The sequence below is a fragment of the Aulostomus chinensis genome, chromosome 20 (assembly GCF_037954235.1).
Source record: "Aulostomus chinensis isolate RoL2024-O1b breed Wild chromosome 20, RoL_Achi_v1.0, whole genome shotgun sequence".
In the NCBI taxonomy this organism is placed as follows: Eukaryota; Metazoa; Chordata; class Actinopteri; order Syngnathiformes; family Aulostomidae; genus Aulostomus; species Aulostomus chinensis.
Window position 1 is genome coordinate 1,125,001 of NC_141339.1, and position 21,629 is coordinate 1,146,629.

At 47.3% G+C, this 21,629-nt stretch overlaps 1 protein-coding gene across 12 annotated transcripts in view; it reads right to left on the reverse strand.

Moving 5' to 3' along the window:
* The window catches only part of nrxn3b (neurexin 3b), a 290,168-nt gene that overhangs the window by 262,920 nt on the left and 5,619 nt on the right, over positions 1-21,629 (reverse strand). For all 12 annotated transcript variants that reach the window (XR_015110558.1, XR_015110557.1, XM_086189007.1 and 9 more), the window contains exons 3-4: positions 18,602-18,619; positions 18,251-18,277 (exon numbers count right to left, since the gene is read on the reverse strand). Coding sequence is in view for 10 of the 12 variants with exons in the window: in XM_086189007.1 (XP_086045133.1) it covers positions 18,251-18,277; positions 18,602-18,619 (45 nt within the window). In the remaining 2 variants the exon portion in view is untranslated. The remainder of the gene's footprint in view (positions 1-18,250; positions 18,278-18,601; positions 18,620-21,629) is intronic.

Below are 21,629 nucleotides of genomic sequence, written 5' to 3' on the forward strand. Positions count from 1 at the left end.
TCTTTAACAGCGATCTGGTTTTGGACCAGAACATCAACACGGTCCTGCTGTGTCTCCCCGTATCTGTTGGTTAATGAGTCCGATGAGAACAGTGACTGAAGGGGACAGAGCAGGGTGGGGGAGGTTGGAGGAGGGGAGGAGGCTGTCCAGCCCTTGGCAATGACAAAGTGGAGCAATTATGCATGAAGGCTGTGACATTGACTGTGGCATCACCTCTTCTGCTGATCTGTTCAAAAGCAAACATACTCCATAATTCAGCGAGGCATTCCCTCCACCTCTCTCTCTCTCTCTCTCTCACACACACACACACACACACACACACAGCCTTCCAAACATGTTCAAGGACACTGGTGATCATACTTTGGCATGTTACGACGTCCGCATGCTCAGATCCATCAGGTGGGGCTCGGTACCTTCGGTGGCGTCACAGCACACGCCTCCATCATCCTTCCTTGCTGCCCCGATGATGCTCAAGGGAACCGTGATGGTGTCACGCTTAAGTGGGACATAGATTACATACAGGAGTGATGCTTCCATGGCTCGAGGCGACACTCACCGTCACTTGACGGGGGCTCAGTAGAACCCGCACACCAGTTAGATAGGAGTGCGTCGCCACCTTGGGGGAACAACAGTGGCGTTTACCGTGGGTGATTCTGGTTCATCTCAGTTTTTCAGGTTATGCCATAGTAGCTGTACTGATGTGTGCTCATGTTTTGTTGAGGACACTGATTTTTATAGCCACACAAACTCCTAATATTATTGAGTTACAGGTCAGCTGATGTGGCTCAAACCTGCCTTCTTTCTGTGGGCCAGCAGGGGGCGACCTCAGTGACAGCAGGAGGATGGCAGATGGTAACTGCATGAGAAAATGGCTGCATTTGTCACTAGAGTTATCATTTCCTAGTCAGAGTCACGAGTCTCAGGTCCTCTTCCAGCATGACAATTTGAAAATGGTGGCTAAGCCATATGCTGACAGAATACACACACACAGATGTAACTTATGACTCTGCGTGCAGTAAGCCCCACCCCTTCACCAGCAGCACCAGCCAATCACAAACAACGCCAGCCAATCACAGACAGCACTTGTCTTTCGGGGCTGAGTCACTCCAACATTGCAGTGTCAAACGTGAGTGTTGGGCCCGCCGACATCGTCGACCAGACCAGGATGTGCTCCTCAGGTTTATGTGGGTCCTGATATTCTTTTGTCCTGATGATCTATGAATCAAATCAATCATACACTTTTGCTGCCATGACAATAAAACTGATTAAAATGTTAGATAATAAAAATATGGACAAAGTTTTTCTTTGGGGATATCATAAAAATAACCAGGTGTGGTGATGGTGATAATCGAGTGTGGTGATAATCGGGAGTGGTGATAATCGGGAGTGGTGATGGTGATAATCGGGTGTGGTGATGGTGATAATCGGGTGTGGTGATGGTGATAATCGGGTGTGGTGATAATCGGGAGTGGTGATAATCGGGTGTGGTGATAATCGGGAGTGGTGATAATCGGGTGTGGTGATGGTGATAATCGAGTGTGGTGATAATCGGGTGTGGTGATAATCGGGAGTGGTGATGGGGATAATCGGGTGTGGTGATGGTGATAATCGGGTGTGGTGATGGTGATAATCGGGTGTGGTGATGGTGATAATCGGGTGTGGTGATAATCGGGAGTGGTGATAATCTGGTGTGGTGATGGTGATAATCGGGTGTGGTGATAATCGGGAGTGGTGATAATCGGGTGTGGTGATAATCGGGAGTGGTGATGGTGATAATCGGGTGTGGTGATAATCGGGTGTGGTGATGGTGATAATCGAGTGTGGTGATAATCGGGTGTGGTGATAATCGGGAGTGGTGATGGTGATAATCGGGTGTGGTGATGGTGATAATCGGGTGTGGTGATGGTGATAATCGGGTGTGGTGATAATCGGAAGTGGTGATAATCTGGTGTGGTGATGGTGATAATCGGGTGTGGTGATAATCGGGAGTGGTGATAATCGGGTGTGGTGATAATCGGGAGTGGTGATGGTGATAATCGGGTGTGGTGATAATCGGGTGTGGCGATGGTGATAATCGGGTGTGGTGATGGTGATAATCGGGTGTGGTGATAATCGGGAGTGGTGATGGTGATAATCGGGTGTGGCGATGGTGATAATCGGGTGTGGTGATGGTGATAATCGGGTGTGGTGATAATCGGGAGTGGTGATGGTGATAATCGGGTGTGGCGATGGTGATAATCGGGTGTGGTGATGGTGATAATCGGGTGTGGTGATAATCAGGAGTGGTGATGGTGATAATCGGGTGTGGTGATAACCGGGTGTGGTGATAATCGGGAGTGGTGATGGTGATAATCGGGTGTGGTGATAATCGGGTGTGGCGATGGTGATAATCGGGTGTGGCGATGGTGATAATCGGGTGTGGCGATGGCGATAATCGGGTGTGGCGATGGTGATAATCGGGTGTGGCGATGGTGATAATCGGGTGTGGCGATGGTGATAATCGGGTGTGGCGATGGCGATAATCGGGTGTGGCGATGGTGATAATCGGGTGTGGCGATGGCGATAATCGGGTGTGGCGATGGTGATAATCAGTGGGGTGATGGTGATAATCGGGTGTGATGATGGTGATAATCGGGTGTGGTGATGGTGATAATCGGGTGTGATGATGGTGATAATCGGGTGTGATGATGGTGATAATCGGGTGTGATGATGGTGATAATCGGGAGTGGTGATGGTGATAATCGGGTGTGGCGATGGTGATAATCGGGTGTGATGATGGTGATAATCGGGTGTGGTGATAATCGGGTGTGGTGATGGTGATAATCGGGTGTGGTGATAGTGATAATCGGGTGTGGTGATGGTGATAATCGGGTGTGGTGATAATCGGGTGTGGCGATGGTGATAATAGAGTGTGGCGATAATCGGGTGTGGCGATGGTGATAATCGAGTGTGGCGATAATCGGGTGTGGCGATGGTGATAATCGAGTGTGGCGATAATCGGGTGTGGCGATGGTGATAATCGGGTGTGGCGATGGTGATAATCGGGTGTGGTGATAATTGGGTGTGGCGATGGTGATAATCGGATGTGGTGATAATCGGGTGTGGCGGTGGTGATAATTGGGTGTGGCGATAATCGGGTGTGGCGATGGTGATAATCTGGTGTGGCGATGATGATAATCGGGTGTGGCGATGGTGATAATCGGGTGTGGCGATGGTGATAATCAGGTGTGGCTATTGTGATAATCGGGTGTGGCGATGGTGATAATCGGATGTGGCGATGGTGATAATCGGGTGTGGTGATAATCGGGTGTGATGATGGTGATAATCAGGTGTGGCGATAATCGGGTGTGACGATGGTGATAATCAGGTGTGGCGATGGTGATAATCAGGTGTGGCGATGGTGATAATCAGGTGTGGTGATGGTGATAATCGGGTGTGGAGATAATCGGGTGTGATGATGGTGATAATCAGGTGTGGCGATAATCGGGTGTGACGATGGTGATAATCAGGTGTGGCGATGGTGATAATCAGGTGTGGCGATGGTGATAATCAGGTGTGGTGATGGTGATAATCGGGTGTGGAGATAATCGGGTGTGATGATGGTGATAATCAGGTGTGGCGATAATCGGGTGTGGCGATGGTGATAATCGGGTGTGGCGATGGTGATAATCAGGTGTGGCGATGGTGATAATCGGGTGTGGTGATAATCGGGTGTGGCGATGGTGATAATCGGGTGAGGAGATGGTGATAATTGGGTGTGGCGATGGTGATAATCGGATGTGGCGATGGTGATAATTGGGTGTGGCGATGGTGATAATCGGATGTGGCGATGGTGATAATCGGGTGTGGCGATGGTGATAATCGGGTGTGGCGATAATCGGATGTGGCGATGGTGATAATCGGGTGTGGCGATGGTGATAATCGGGTGTGGCGATAATCGGATGTGGTGATAATCGGGTGTGGTGACAATCGGGTGTGGTGATGGTGATAATCGGTTGAGGCGATGGTGATAATCGGGTGTGGTGACAATCGGGTGTGGTGATGGTGATAATCGGGTGTGGTGATAATCGGGTTTGGTGATAATCAGGTGTGGTGGCTCTATGGTTACACACACTACCATGGGGCTGCTGGGTTTTCGATGTACCCTCATGATCTCTCCAAAACAAAAACCCTGTTCATGGACTTCAATGTTTGAACAGCGGAGAGCAGCTCAGGTGAGGTTCTGAGGATTCTGGTGTTCGCAGCCTACCTTCTCATGTGTTTGGGTCCAAACTACTGATAGGAACTAAACTCATTTGGAACGTTCAGCAGTGAGCCACTCAGTCCAAGCAGCTGCAAGGACCCAGCAGAGCAGTAAAACACTGAAAGAGCTCACCATTGTTATTATCAGTGCTTGGCATCGTCATGGGGGTGGGGGGGTCATGCAGTTGGCTGCAGAATGGAGGGGTGGGGTCGGTTTTTAAAAAGCCCTCTGAAGTTACATTCCTGGTTTTTTTTCGTTCTCTATCTAACAAGCAACAGAAGAGAACATTCATTAAGTTAGGGGACAGCTTCTCTCGCTTAGAAACAAACAGGAAATGACAAGTACATGTGAAACACGCGACCTCCTTCGGAAGATAATACTTCAAATTAATGAATCCCTCCAGCTGTGCTTTAATGAATCACAGCTAATTCCCAGTGTGTCATATGTCACATAAAAAGACGATCACAAAAACTCACACCTGTCAGAATCCACTGTGGGGTCACAAGATGTGTGTGTGTGTGTGTGTGTGTGTTTGTGTTAGTTCAGCATATTTCAACGCAACTGATCCGACTATTACATGACTAATTACTGCATCTCTCCGATCTGTCAGGCTGTAGGTGCGGGGCAGCAGAGATCAATAGGATGTGTTCATCTGAGCGCCGCACACACACAAACACACATGCGCAGAGCTTAAAGGAAGACGAGGATCAAACACTATCAGGCGCTGTAGTGAGTCTCTCTGAGGACCCCAGTCAGGCGCTCAGGCAATGGGGGTTAATGGGTGTGTTGCCTGGCTGCTACGAGAACACGCCAGCGGAATCTATGATCCCTCCGCTACATTTTTAAAAAGAGAGAATATGAGGGGAGTTAAGGATGCTGTGTTTACTGCAGGACCAGGGAGGCTGAGGTGGGTCAAGAGGGCTGGTGTGGGGGGGCACGAGCTGAACCTCCACTAGACTGAAGCAAGAGAATAAGACAGACAAAAGGATGAGATTTTACTTTTAGAACAGTGTAATTTCACTTTTTGCTAAAAAAGAAATGAAGACAGAGAAGGAGAACAACTGAAGCTGCAGCCATGAAAGAAAACATCCACAAACAAAAACTGGTGAATCAAAATATACATTAACAGAGACCCTGCATGGAGAAAGCTAAATTAACACACGTCTCTGCTGCAGATTAAATGTTTCATGATTGAAAGTAGTGTGGGGCGTGAGCTCTTAAAGGGGAGGCCGATGACCGATGACTACACGGCTCTGATGGTCTGCATATGAAGACAGAGATGAGGGTCACCAGGCTGCACAGACGCTGGTCTTCAGGCTCAAGCTCACACTGATGTCTGAGCTCAGAGGAGGAACTGCCATCTCTTTTCTTCCAGTTTTCCCCTTTGGTCCACCTGATATGCGTCACTTCCTACTTTTTTGAGAGAACTCAGTACATGGATGCATTTTCGCTCAACAGAATATGTTGACTTTCAACACTCAGCTCATATCAGGGAATAAAATGTACACAATGCGTAAGTGGACTCCAGAAATCTTAGCTGACCAGAATATTCAGCCTCGGATGAGATCAGCATCACAAGCACAACAGCGTTCAATGTCAAACGGCTCACAGGAGAATCAAAGCCCTCACCACTCACATACATGTGCACCAGAACATGTGCACCCCCCACCTCCAGCCCCCAGGAACAGAACTTCACACGTAGCTGGATACACACCCCTGCAGCAGCACCCTGTAGCACTGGGAGCTGATCAACGCCTGATTAGCTTCCTCCAGTGTAGCGCAGCCCAAGCAGAACCCAGATGACTTCATTTGCATATCATCTGCATAACGGCGGAGGCAGAGCAAGGGCATTTGTCTGCTACGTGGCCGCTACCATGCCTCATCTGAGTGGGTGGAGGGTTACAGGTTCTCTCCAGCTCGGTTATAAATACGCTGTGTTTGGCTTCGTCTTACTCAACCGGCCAATTTAGGGCACGAAAAAAAACTGGGGACAACTGCTGAAGATCTTAGCTGATACTCCCAAAGACAGTTGAGACATGCTCCTCTTCTGGCAGTCTGAGCATATCGTACTTGCAGAAGCTTGACAAATGGCGGGTGATCTAAAGCATGTAAACGCAGCATATTAATGGAATCTGACTTCTGGACTGCTGATCATGCCTGAGCAGCACGTTCAGACGTGCAGAGCGGTTCTACATCCTCCCAGGGCTGCGCTGGCTTTGAGAGATGGCTCTTTTCTTTTTAACATTTTATATCACGAAATCTGAGAGTGCAATAGAATTCAGGGCCATTTGTTTCCATTAGTTCCCGGTGGTCTTTTAATGAGGTTCACAGGGCAACATTTCACACACTTAAATAAAGCCTTTTTTCCCGCACTGATACTGAACCTTTTTGTTAAAGTCGTGAAAGTCCAATTTTTCCAACCTGCTGCTCTAGTTGACGCGCTGCATGAGCACCCTTCAGTTCACCCTTCAGTTCACCCCAGAGTGCACACAAACACATGTAGATGTAATGTGAAAGTAGGAGCGCAGCCATCCTGCCAGGCAAGAGCCCTTGATGGGAATACAAGAGGACAGCCAAAGGTAGACGGAGACAGAACCAGAGAAGAAAAGTAGAGGAAGGAGATGCAGGGACAAGAACTAGAGAGCACACCTGCACACGTTCAGAGACATCCCCAAGCTCTTTAGATTCGTCATTTTAATAGCAGGAATGTGGACGGAATCATGAAAAATTAAGAGGTCCAATCAGCCATGCAAAGATACATCCATGCGTATTCATTCATCAGTTCAACTCTACATATTACGCCATCCTGATCTCAGCCCTCTTATTTGCTTTGTTCATTCCCATGGCATGCACGTTCTACCTTTTTTGCAGCTCCACATTCAGCTGTATCTTATTGTTCATTTGATCAATGTTCATGTTTTCCAGAGCTCAGCCGTAAAGTGTGAAGCAAAATCTTAATTTTTGTGTAATTGTGTTAATGGCCGTATGCAGCATGTACGCGTGAATCGCAGAGGTCAACGTCACATCAAATCAAAAGTGAATCACAGCAGACTTTGCAACATCAGCAGATACTGTATGATTGTAGGAAGAATAAATGAAGCCGTGGATCAATCATGCCAGGGTGAAATTAGGGATCGACATCTCCCAGGGGGAGAGACATGCAGGAAAAGCACACCCAAAAAGTCAGAAAATGTAAATATAATCAAGTGTCTGTGTAAGAATGGTGAAATGGTACAAACGACTGAAACACACAACTCAACGGTGGGAGCTGGACTGCAGAATTCAGTCAAGAAGGGAATTCCTTGTGTGTCTCTCAGCAGAAAGAGACTAACAAGTGATGTGTCTTTAAACGACCACATGGCAGCTTTTCTGCACCCATGGCTTGACACTCTGGCAGATTTTGGGAAAAAGTGTACCAGCAGACCAACAGGCAAGCAAAGAAGACTGAAAGCATAGCCCCCTCAGCAGAGGTAACCAATAGTGACAGAGAGGACGGGTTAAATAAAGAAGAAAGAGACAGAGAGAGAGAGAGAGAGGTGAGAGAGAGGAGGAAAAAGAAAGGAAGAGGAAAGGAAGAGGCAGTGTGTTCCAGCAGTGGTTTGCTGCTTTTCTTCCCATTCGGCTGCCATGTTTGTTTACTTTCGTCCTGGTGTGAACATCTATGCATGGCTGCAGCCATCACATCTACACATGTCACCCTTCTGCACACACACACACACACACACACACACACACACACACATATTGCAAAGCCCTCCTGCACTCGTACTTCCACGCTCACAATGCAACCCTTCCAGCCACATCTTAACCTACTTCTTCACATAAATCCTCCTCACAAGCTCTCAGGCGCCTCACAAACAATACGCAGCCCTTCTGATTCTGATGCTGAATGTCTTCACTCGGTGTACTACGAGTCCCGAGTCACAGCCCTGCACTTTCACTACCGGGTCTTCTTTTGACTCTGAGTTATTCAGGTTTACATTTTAATTGCACGCACGGCCCACACAACTGCAGAGCTCGGCTGGATGCTCAAATTTCCAGAAGACAAATCCTTAATTTGACCACATGTCCAATTTTAAGTGCCTTTGTTTTTGCTCTTTCGATTCATGAGCCAAAAAAATTAAACAAAATTTAATGTCTGCGCACATCAGCATTTACCAATCAATTTCAGCTGTTAAAATCGTGACATCCTTGACTTGTACATCAGAATTTGCCACAAGATCTTTTATAATCTGACCATTCACCTGCCAATCAATCTTCAACCTTTGCACTGCATGGCGGGATGATGACAGGGACACTGGCCACCCTGAACCCTGATTTCTCTCCTGAAACACACCCTCCACAGCTCGCCAGTTCTCCGTTGCCGTGGTGTTTCGATCCTCACCTGGAGTGTTCTGGTCCCCCAGCCCTCACCTGGCACACCTGCCACACTCCCACCACGTCCAGACCTCATCGTCCTTGATCTCTCACCAGGATTCACTCTTTCACTCCCACACCGGACCAACTCCCTGCACAGACTCGGCCAGCCCTGAACCTCTCTCCCTACCCTTCCTGCGAGCCACCTCCTCAGGCTGCTGCTGATATCCATCCATTTAACCGCTGCTAGAGAGCGTCTGAATTACGAGGAGCGTCTTAGTACCTTTATTTAGCCACCGGTAAAGTACCAGTACACACTGAAATACACACAAGTCTCTGCTGGTTTGATGGAGTCATTCTTCCCTCATGCTGGTGCAGAGTCGTCCAACATGCTGAGATCCGGTGACTGACATCATTGCGAGACGAGAACCTTGACTGACGGAGGGGTCATGTGACCCTTTGTCACCTGTCTGCACGTTTGTGACAGCAGATGCAGCCACTTCCTGTTTGTTTGGCAGCAAAGCCAATATTATTACTTCAAATATGTCATGCAAACATTTTAAATATTCTGTTGGGTCTTGGTGATGAGCAGCACTGCAAATTAACATGGTGTCTATCTCTCATCCTCTCACTCTCTCTCTCCCTCCCTCTCTCTTTCCCTCTCTCCCTCCCTCTCTCTCTCTCTCTGTTGCGTAACCACTGACGCACTCATGATCCATGAAAAAGCATGAATCAGTTTTGCTCGGATAATCCCAGAGGTCAGCAGCAGAGAGCAGAGGGAAACGAGGAAAGACAACACAAGTCTGTACACTTGGCAAAAGACTGAGATGGAGAGAGGAAGGACAGCGGTGGACAGTCTTGTGTGAACCTGTCTAACATCTCGGGGGGGGGGGGGGGCATGAGAGAGCAGAAAATAATGAGGCCTCGATCAACTACTTGCCAAAGAAGAACACTGACGTTTGAGTGAAGGAGGCATCTACCTGCAGGTTCTGGCTTCCAGGGTGGATTTTTACACCAGCTAATCTGTATTCTCTCAGAAACAAAGAGGAGCCAGAGGAAGTCCGGAGGGAGGTCTGTATTTATATTTTCGGACTGCTTGAGTAGCAGCCGTTCAGCGCTGAAACCCATTTGACCAATGACCTCAATTTGAGCAACTTTGAAATGCACCTGGAGGATTCTGGTGTGGTTTCAGACTGAGTAATGAGGAGACACGCACTTTAACTTGATTTCAGGGTGAGCGTCTGGCCATTAATAGCTGTTTATCAACTGCACCAGCAGCTCAGGCCGGAGCCAGGCAGTGCCAGCTGCTGCTCACAGCCTGAGAGCTGAATATCAGGCGCCAGTTTCAGTGCTGTGGCGCTGCACCAAGGCCCAAACGCCCAACCTGCATGGCCGGTTGAGCGCTTTACACCTGGGTGTTTCTACCTGTAATCACAACTCTGTAATTGAGGACTGTGTTAAAATGATGGGAAGAAAATTAAAGCCCTTACTCTATAATTTTGGGGAATATAAAAGAAAAAAATCTGTTAAAATGATCATTTCTTCGCTGTCTCACACTGGAGCTGCCCTGAGGATCCGGATGGGCAACTTACCAACACTGAAACTGAAATATACAGCGGTTATGAGTTACAGTACATCTGTACTGCAGTACATCTACACTATTGTACGTCTGCACTGTAGTACGTCTACACCATTGTACGTCCACACTATTGTACGTCTATACTGCAGTACATCTACAATATTGTACATCTAAACCGTAGTACATCTAAACCGTAGTACGTCTACACTGTAGTACGTCTACACTGTAGTACGTCTACACTGTAGTACGTCTGCAATATTGTACGTCTACACTATTGTACATCTACACCGTAGTACATCTAAACCGTAGTACGTCTACACTGTAGTACGTCTGCACTACTGTACGTCTGCACTATTGTACATCTAAACCGTAGTACATCTACACTATAGTATGTCTACACTATTGTACGTCTACAATATTGTACGTCTACACTGTTGTACGTCTACACTATTGTACATCTACACCGTAGTACATCTAAACCGTAGTACGTCTACACTGTAGTACGTCTACACTATTGTACGTCTACAATATTGTACGTCTACACTGTCGTACCTCTACACTGTCGTACGTCCACACTGTATTACGTCTACTGTAGTACCTCTACACTGTAGTACGTCTACACTATTGTACGTCTACAATATTGTACGTCTACACTGTCGTACCTCTACACTGTCGTACGTCCACACTGTATTACGTCTACACTGTAGTACCTCTACACTGTAGTACGTCTACACTGTCGTACCTCTACACTGTCGTACGTCCACACTGTATTACGTCTACACTGTAGTACCTCTACACTGTAGTACGTCTACACTGCAGTACGTCCACACGATTGTACGTCTACACTATTGTACGTCTACACGATTGTACATCTACACCGTAGTACATCTAAACCGTAGTACGTCTACACTGTAGTACGTCTTAAATATTGTACGTCTACACTGTCGTACGTCCACACTATTGTACGTCCACACTGTAGTACGTCTAAACTGTAGTACGTCTAAACTGTAGTACGTCTCCACTGTAGTACGTCTAAACTGTAGTACGTCTCCACTGTAGTACGTCTCCACTGTAGTACGTCTAAACTGTAGTACGTCTACACTGTAGTATGTCTACACTATTGTACGTCTACAATATTGTACGTCTACACTATTGTACGTCTACACTGTAGTACGTCCACACTGTAGTACGTCTAAACTGTAGTACGTCTAAACTGTAGTACGTCTCCACTGTAGTACGTCTACACTATAGTACGTCTACACTATTGTACGTCTACAATATTGTACGTCTACACTGTTGTACGTCTACACTATTGTACATCTACACCGTAGTACATCTAAACCGTAGTACGTCTACACTGTAGTACGTCTACACTATTGTACGTCTACAATATTGTACGTCTACACTGTAGTACATCTACACTGTAGTACGTTCAAACTGTAGAGGTTTTGCCTGACACAGGTTCTCCTGAGTTCTCTCTCAAAGGTGAAGAGAACAGTTATTAATGTGGCGAGATGCAAAAATGGGGACAGAGGCCAGAGGAGGAGAACGTTCCTGAACAACATATTTCCAATCCGGCAGTGGAATCTCTGCTGTCATATTCTGGGCAGCAGCAGCACCTGGGGGGGTCGTGAAGGCTCGTGGTCTCAGCCTAACCTTCCCGCTCCTGACCACACAGCCACGGTGAATGGTTTCATCCAACTGGGTATGTGAGTAAATGTCAAAATCAGTCTATGAGTTTGTGAGCTCTGTCCTGAAAAGTGTTGTGTGAGGTCACAGAGACGTTGACCTTTAACCACCTCAGTCGGATCGATTCATCCTCGAGTCCGTGGATGTTTCAAGTCAGAAGTAAATTAGAAAAATGTTGCCTGTGAACACAAAGATGTCAGCAATTATATTCGTCACGCAGCGTAATGAGGAAAACATTTTAGTGCCTAAATATAATTTGACATCAAAATGTGTCATGAATTGAGCTATCCCTGGCTGAGTTCTGGCCCAGTTCCGGAGAGTGAAGCCGCAAAGAGCCTTGGAGGAGGAGGAGGACGGAGCAGTGTATAAACCCCAGTGAGGCCTGGCAGCGTCTGTGGACAGACAGTAAGTACCAGCACTGCAGCCCCATCCTGAGCCTGACTGAGGTGAGAGGCTCACGATGTCCAAACTGCTTTGAACTGCAGACACACTCGAAAGAGTGATGAGGAGGAGGAGGAGGAGGGGGAGGAGAGAGGCAGGCTAAGATGAATAGGTGGGACAAAGGCAGGGAGGGACTGAGAAAGACAGCTCAGCGGTGACAGCCACGCAGAGACACGGAGGCCCAGAGACAGAGGGGAAGACTCACGTCCATGTGAACTCTGCAGCAGGACTTTGAGGGGATAATTAGGGAGAGTGACTACAGAAGTGGAGAATAAATTCTCAGTCCTAAGCCTTCATGTAGGGGGATTAGACTGAACTCCTCTCTCCTCCTTCCCAGCACTCCATCTGCTCTCCAAAATGGACCGACTTCTCTTTTCAAGCAGAGCAGCGATGGCTGCCAGCGTCAGAGTAGATCAGGAGACAGAGAGCGAGCGCACGTCTGCAGTCTCCAGGCCTGAAGTGCAACAGCAGAGAAATGCTGTTGTCGTTTATATTGTCATGCAGATATTCCCTACAAGAGTTTATCCTCCAGTTCATGTACAAGGTCTCAAAAAGAGGACCAGCAACAGAACAGAAACTTGACGGTGCAAACTGAGAGTTGTTTTGTCGGCAACATTTCGAGCACATGTACAGCAACAGAGTAACACTAGCAACTGTGCTGCCGCGCGCCGAGACCTCAACATGAAAAAGACACAGAAGAGAAAATCATGGTGTCACAACTCAGTGGGCACTTATGGGCTTCGAGTAGAGCGCAGCCGGCTGAGCGTCTCCGGCTCGTTTGTTTGTTTGTTGTGTGACCACAGCAGATCACAATAGAGGGGTTTGCCATCTCCCACTCACAGGGAAATTATTCTTTCTGCTCTTTAGCAGCTCATTTTAAATATCATCAACTGCTACACTGGGTAACATTTTTGTTCCATTATAGAAATATTGATAGTTACAATTTGTCACTATCCCAAAGCGGGATTGTATAATTTTACTGAACAGCGGCGCCCTCTGCAGTTACAAGAGGATAAATACAGCACACTGGTGCATGCTGCACTGTACTGAGACACAACAGGAAGTGGGAACAACAGATTTTGACAGCAAGACTTGGTCAAGTAATTAAAACAACTTTATACTGCGACTGAGGGTTAGGACCCAGCATAGTTGTCTACACGTTAGCATGCAGTCGCTAACAGCTAACACGAGTCTCGTTGTGTCCTTCTGGTCTAACCGTCCTCATAGACGTCTTCTTCCCTCCTATGCTATGGTGTCCGTCAGAACTTTGAGCCCAGTCAGCTCGCTAGTCACACAGAGCAGAAACAGACGGAAGTCAGCGGGCGACTCAAATAAATCATAAATGCTTCCTCTAAGCTAAAAAAGGACAACTACGACGACCCTACTGACCATATCAGTTGATGTCACCGTTCCATACTTTATACTGTAACATGAGAACAGACAGATGCACCCTGATGATGTCATCAACTGGAGACATGACCACCTGTCAGTTGTTCTCTTGATGGCACTTTTACGTAAAGTCATTATCCTCAGTTGCTCTGAAGCCCAGGCCGGTTCCCCAGTGTGGGTTCTGCTCGGGAAAATCTGGATTCAATTGGTTCGACTGCCGTCATCGAGCACAAGCGAGTACAGTGATGACACGGTGCTTTCATCAGGAGCATAAATATATGTGGCCTTGCGACACAACGCTGCTCCTCCGTCTGCAGCTGCCCTGACCCCCCCCCCCGACCTCTGACCACCGTCACTTACAGCACATTCACACATCTGCAGAAACATCAGCCACCTGCTAATCTGAGGGGCTCAATAAACCCATGAACCACAGTGCTGCAGGTCCTGAAACAACTCTGTGTGTGTGTGTGTGTGTGTGTGTGTGTGTGTGTGTGTGTGTGTTCTAGAACCATTGTTTACATCTAAATGATTTTTGACTGTAATAACTGAGAGCCTGCATTCTATCAGAGCGCTAATCAGTCGGTACCTTCTGAGGTGGATGTTTCTGTCCTCCTCAGCCTATTTCAGGCTGGCAGATATAAAGACAATCCTTCACACTTACACCTCCAGGTCATTCAGTCCCTCTGATTTATACGTCCTTGGACGGCAGACGGAAACTAGAACACCCAGATGCAGCCCCCACCCCCACCCGCCTGATAGGCTGTGCCCTTCTTGTTCAGTTATGCAACAGCACTAACAACTAGCTCGCTGTGGGACCCCCCCCCCACACACACACACACACACATACACACACACGCACGGCGATCAGCTGATATCTCCTGCACTAATATGCTACTAATGTATGGTCTCATCCGGGCCACAGCAGTGCAGCAACTGCTAATTGGCTCAATGTTCAGAATAGTGCGCGCACGCACACACACACACACACACACACGCTACAGTCTAGTCACATAGTTTAAAAAAAGTTGGAAGATCTGGAATTATTTCAAGTCATATTTAATCAAGACAGATGATTATAATTGACTCTTTGCTCGAGGACCTTAAACTGTTTAATCACAGCGACCACGTTGCCAAGGAGAGCGCCAGGCGATAAGACTTCACTCGTCTCCAAAAGAGAGAACAAAGCCTGCAAATCCAGAAACACAAAAGATTAAGGACTGTGTTAAACCGTGTTTTTATCTGCTCCAGCATGAGCTGCAAATTTAGAGTTCCCTGCAAAGCCGAGCACGTCATTAATTATCTACACTGGAGTTACAGGTTGGAAAAATAGGGCTGGGCTTTATCACCCCACCGCCAACACCATGGTTGTTTGCTTAGCTCCGTAACCATGAAATCATCCTAATCTTAAAAGTAAATATGAATAAAGAAGATGTCAGGGATTTTATTGTTATCAAGTGCAATTCAGAAGGAACCTGCTGCATCCTGAGGCTGTGGCCTGCAGGGCCGAGTCCCGGCCTCCAGCACAGAAGGTAGCGGTCTACAGGAAACATCACCCTGGACCAGGTGGTCATCAAGTATCAATCCAGTCATGTTCCAGCATATTTCAATCAAGCAGTGTGTCCTTTTCATTGCTGCCATAAACAGAATGTGCTGCACAAGAGCAGCTTCAAACAGCAGAAAGATCCATTTTGATATCTGACTGGTTAAACTGCAGGCGGAAAAATGTGCCACTCCAAACTGAATTAGACTGATTTGTGTTTGAATGTGAACTGGGCAGCTGGAATCACTGCATTAAACGACTGGGTCTGAACAGCATCACTGAAATTCAATTTATTTTTTGAAACTGCTCTGCAATAAACTTGAAACGGAGTTTAATATTAGAAAATTGAATTAATTTGCTCTGCAACTGCACTTGCTCTTTCCTGAGCGTTCAGCTGTTTACCAAGACACTGGCGTCTCACAACTCAGTTTCTGAAGTTTTAAAGGTGAATAGTTCCAATCATGACTGCTAACTCTGCATTGATGTGTGTGTGTGTGTGTGTGTGTGTGTGTGTGGCGCAAGAACGAGGACAGTAGCTGTGGGGAGGGGGGGGGGGTTTAGCAAAGGGCCATTCTATTCTCTTGCATCTAACTAAGGGAGACACTCATGCATGATCACACACGACTACACAGAGCATCACATGACTTTGATAAATAAATGAGTGTGTACTCTGCATGATTGCAACACACAGAGGCCTCCGCTGCTCTGGCCGCACTCGCATGAAGACAAATGTCAGGTCACATTCGCAAGTCAGCCCCCTCCCTCTCTGTCTCTCTCCCTCTCTGTCTCTCTCCCTCTCTCTCTCACACACACACACACACACACACACGTTATCCATATTTACTGTAGGCAAGGACCACGAGTGCTCCATCTTAGAGCAAACTCATCATTCTCTATTAAACAGCGCTAATCAAGTGAAAATCACTTCATCATCCCGTCGTGACACCAGATTTCTCTTCATCTCCACTCAAGTCTCAGCTCAATCACTCACCGCCACGCCGCAGTAAACGTGGGCGCTCGCTAGCAGGAAGTCATCCACTCCTCTGATTTTCATAGATGAGCATATGCACACATTTAATGAACACACATGCTGGACGAATAACTGCCGCCAGCAGAAGTGCAGAATTTTACAAACACACACACAGCACAGAACAGTGAGGTGGAGAGAAAAAGTTTTGCTGTACCTTTGTTTCTACCTAGAGTTGGGGAGAGGAGGAGGAATCCACAGAGATAAAAGAGGGAGGAGGGTTGACGCCCAGCAGAGCACCAGAGGAAGACAGGAGAAAGTGAACGCTATCGTTAGTGAGTCTCCTGTGAGTCTGTACAACTGACACTTTCATGCAAAATATTGACAATCGTGCAAATGATGGCAAGATGGGAGAAGCGCTGGTGGGCAGCACGCTCCATGCACACTGATAACTGATACCAGATCCTGACTGTGTCGGCTGTTCTGTGCCGCCGCTCCAAGGGAACCTTGTACATGAACAATAACACTCGTCACAGGACAAGAAATAGCTCAGCAGCTAATGTGCTAGCTTCCTCCATCTTGGACTCGACAGTTCTCTCTGTTTTCTGAAAGGTGAACTGTCAAGATGTTTAAGTTCAAAGTTGAGGTCTGAGGGCAGGCAGTGCGGAGCTTCTCCTCACGTTCACACTCAAGTCTAACAGCTACGTCACTGGAAGAAACGCAGCTGCGATCAGCTGCAGTGCTGCTGCAGCGCACTGGCCTTCTCTATTCCAGCAGCAGTGATTTTCAAGATGGAGATCTAGAAGAGATGTGGATCCGAGCTTAGAACAGGGCTGCTTCAACAGTCTTTTCAATGTGAGAAGTCCCTAAAACACTAGAAATAAAATAACTCCTTAGCTTGCAGATGAATATTATATTATCTGATATAAAGTTCAACAACAGCTCATAAATTCACCTTTTGGTTTCTGAAGTCAGGCAACATCTCTGACTGTCGCGAAAGAAAAACTACAGTTAAATACAAACAATAGTCTGTGAGGAGGCGGGTCAGGGCGAAGTCACGTGACTGCTGTTGGAGCCCTGTTACCAGTCCAGACTGTGGTTGACCCCCAAAGATTATTTTTCAGATTTGCAATGAGGACACAAAGGAGCTGTGGTTCCTCACTGAATGGGGGCTAGAACTTACATGGCCGTTTTGGTTTGAGGACTTGGGACTTTCATGACGAGTTCTTGGTGTCAATGGACGGTTTCACGGGAGATGCTTGTTGTGGCACATATGTCCTGATTAATTTATGCTTCAGCAACTTCTCCTCATTCGCTGGCTGTCTTTCAATGTTGAAAAAAGCCTTAAACTCGAACTCAGATCCGGCGTGGTCAGTGTCGCTCCTCCCGTTGATTAGAGAGATTACTGAAAGTTGTTTTCTGCTGCCTTCTTGGCCAGATCGCTCTTGCAAGAGGTTTTAATTTCAGTGATGCTCATCTGGTTAAATAAAGGTTAAATTAAAAAAATGAATTGATCAGGGATTACTGTCAGGTCACTCACGTCACACCGCAGAGCTATGGTGCTGTCGTGAGAGTGGCACGCTGCAGCTGAGTGGACAGAACTGCTCTCTCTCAATAAAACCCCTTTTTGGTCTCTGTCTCCACACCACTGGCCTTCCTCCTCTAAGCTGTCCTCCCAAATTTCAGTGATTTCTCATCCACCATCCCACTTCCTTGATTTCCTCACAGCGCTGCAGTGAAGGTCAGGCCGAGTGTCGCTGCATGTTAGCAGTGAAACTGAGAACAGCACACAATTATGTAACACATAGGAACCTAGGTGAGGAGACGAGGGTGAGACGGGAACATGCCATGTTGCCATGCACCCCCCCCCCCACACACACACACACAGACAAACACACCCCACACTTCTTTGCAGCAACCAAAGTAGCATCACAACACCCAAATGCACACAGACAGGTAGTGAAGGCACACAGCGGAAAATTACAGCCCAAAAGCCAGCCAGGCGGAGAGTGAACCAAAACATAATTCAAAGAAAGAGAAGAGTACCTTGCTCTGCCTTCAGGTGTGCGAGGCCTTGAAGAGAGAAATCAGACGTACGAGAAGAGAGAGAGAAAACACTTTCAGAGGAGCACACCAATACTTCACTTGTATTGTCATTATGCATGCTTTGCATGACAGCAAACCATGGCGATCACTCTAAGAGCAAATCTTTCCCCGGAGAAAGATTTGCTGTTGAAACAGACAAATGACTCGTAAATGGAGCAACAGTACGTGAATATAAAGTAGAATTTTACTGAAGCAAACATCCATTATAAATGTGTAAATGTATCGCTGGCACATTCTTAAAACGGTGGCTTTAACATCTGAAATGAGACTTCGGTCCGTCCTGAGACTCACCTGGTTTTCTCTGGACTGCTGTGGAGTTTTCCAAAGAAGAGAGAGAGAAAGCAAAGAGAAGTTCTGAATTAGCAACACACTTCAGCTGCTTTTGCATGTGAACCTAACATGCAAAAAGAAACACCCTCTAAGCATTTAACTTGCATGTAAGGAGCAAACAGCCGCCCCTTGACATGCCTGATCAGAAGAACGACTCCTCTAAGAATCGCTGCGGAGATAGAGCTCATCTGTCCCGTTCCCTCAGGGAGCCAGATTGACAACTTTGGCAAACACATTTGAAATACAGTCATATTCTGCATCTGGCATCACACAGAGAGCCTCACACACATAGAAGAGACATAAATCAACACTCCTGACGATTTATGGTGTTGTGAGGTTTGTGGATCTTGAATGCTTCCTATCAGACCCATGTCTTTCTCCTCCTCCTCTCCTTTAAGACCCTTCGACCCACCTAAGAACATTTTCTTCAATGCTGACCCGAGTTTGACACACCCCTTGTGGTACCTCAGAGGAACGCTCGCTGCTGGATTCAAGCAGTTCAACAGGAAGGAATGTCAATAAATGTAAGCCGCACATTAAGCTCCATTCCTTGCGGCGAACTTCCTCGGCAGGATCTCACCCGTGGATGACACCTTGTGTTTATCAAACACGCCATCAGGCACATGCGCCGTCACAGAGGGACGTCAACATCCAGCATCTTAGCCGTTCACGCTCCCACCTGCTGTTTGGGGCTACAAATGAGAGATTTTTGCACAAATGCGAGGAGGAAATTAAACCAGTATTAATGAAGACAGACTCTATGTGTTGGCTTTAATACACACCATCAGATATTAATTTGACTCAGTGTCATGCTTTGACTTCTGCTCAGGCAGCACGGATGCCTGGCCTATTTACCATCATTGAATCTTAATGGCTATTTGTGTCCTTAATATCACCTCCCTGATGACATTTATGAAGGGATGATGAATATTAAATTCAGTTCAACGGAGGACAGAAAGAGAGCGAAGAAGTTGCTGGTGAAGTGAGATTGTTTCTCCAAAATGGCTGCTGCTGCTTCTCCTCCCACACTAAGAGGATGACATTGGCGAAGGGAAGGACGAAGCACGGGAGCGTGTGGGGGGGTTGTGGCCAGCTGATGGACAGCAGCAGCTCCAGCTCTCCAGATCTACGCGCCTGGATGAGCAGGTGTGTTTTCTCTCTGTCTGGGTCGAGTGTGTATATTCATATTCTGTGGCTGTGCGTGTTAGACGCTCACCTCCCCCTGCAGATAAAGCCCTTTCTCTTGATGCGACATCGTCCAGAACAAGCCAATGTGCAGCGGAGGACATGTGGTCCAAGCGTAATCCCCTGCTCTATTTTACCAGCAGCTTCACAACTCAAATCCAAACATAATTTTCAGCTTGGGCACTAGGCACAAATGCCCTCTGCTCTGGAATCAGGCGAGTCCCTGCATCAGTTTTTCCCTTTTTTTCCTGCTGACCTACTTTTTATAGTAAGATTATTGTAACTGTCATTTTTTTCCATGTCTGTTTATTAATCCCCAAAGCTAAGCCTGAAGGCACCATTTCAGCACTTGCTTAACAGTTTGCTTGCCCCGGCCTTCAATTACTCGTCCTCCATCAAGACGGGATATTTTTAAGCAAAAAGGGCTCTTAAAGTGTTCATTACCAACGCTGGACGAGGGGCTCTGAGGGACCAGACTAGCAAAGGCTTTACATATTCATCAAACTCCTGATAACCTTGACCTTGTGCATACACGACTGTCGCTGGAAAAACCCAAGGTGCTCAGGAGACCCCATGAGGTCACCCCCATTAAATGAATTGAGGGTCAATGTGCAGATGATTAGCATAAAAAGTGGTGTTTGCACAGCTGACTGAGCAACCAATGGAGTTGAGATTAGAGATGACTCTGCAGAAGCACCCGCCTGCCAGAGTGCGGCGAGTGTGACGTCTAATTCCAGCTCCTTGACACCGTTAGTCACACTGATGCATCCTGAGCCTCACAGGAGGAGGGGCCCAACATGTGTTTTATAGCCAACTGTTTATGATGCTGAGCCGCTAGCCGAGGTGCAGGAGCTCAGAGACGAGCAGAGCTGTCTCTTCATGGTTATTCCCTCAGCTAACCCAGCTAGCTCATGATGCAAGGAATGCACACTATGATCCCGATGTTACGAGAGGCACAAACAGGCTCCGCCTCTTTTCCCAGTTCTCATTCCTTATCTCACACTGCTGCTGTTGTCCTTCCAGGCTCGTAGGCTAGCAGGCTACAGTTAGGAATACAGCTGGAAAAATGCTTCCGAGGCCCAGTAGTCCGCTCAGTCAATCAGCCATCTGGCCATTTTAACGAGCAGCTCCAGGGCCTTGCTGCTCCTGTGTGTGTGTGTGTGTGTGTGTGTGTGTGTCCGTTCTGTCTGTACGAGTATTCACACAGGTTTGACAGATTGCATTCACTGCACATTAATGTACAGAATAATCAACAGCACGCTGACTGGAACAGGTGTTAAACTCACACTGACCGCAGCCAAAGGATGCACGTGTGAGCATTATGTGCTTTATGGTTGCTGGAACAACAGTGGGGACACACGACAGAAGTCCTGTGTCGTATTTGTCAACAAACAGTTTGAGCTGACTCTAGTGTTGGCATTTTACAGGCAAATTAGCCTTCTCTCTTCTCATTATCCTTCTAATTATGGCTCCTTGTCTCTGTGGCGCAATCAACCATCAGCCACATCAGTTCATGGGAAAGCGGAGAGAGCAGCAGTGAGGTCATCGAGGGAGCTAACACGCCTTACTCCTCTGTAGCCTGAAGACAGAGTGTGCATGGGGAGATGATGCGCACATTTGCTGTGCGTGAGACAGAGAGGCAGACCAAATGGAAGTAAGCAGGGGGTGGTTTTAGCTGACCTCCTTGGACAAATTGGGGTACAACAAGCCTGTGGTGAAGTCACTTGTCACATTTGCTCTGCCCCGAGGCCGAGACATGACCATCTCTCCCCCTGTCCAAGCTGTCCAGCTGAATCCTGAGCAC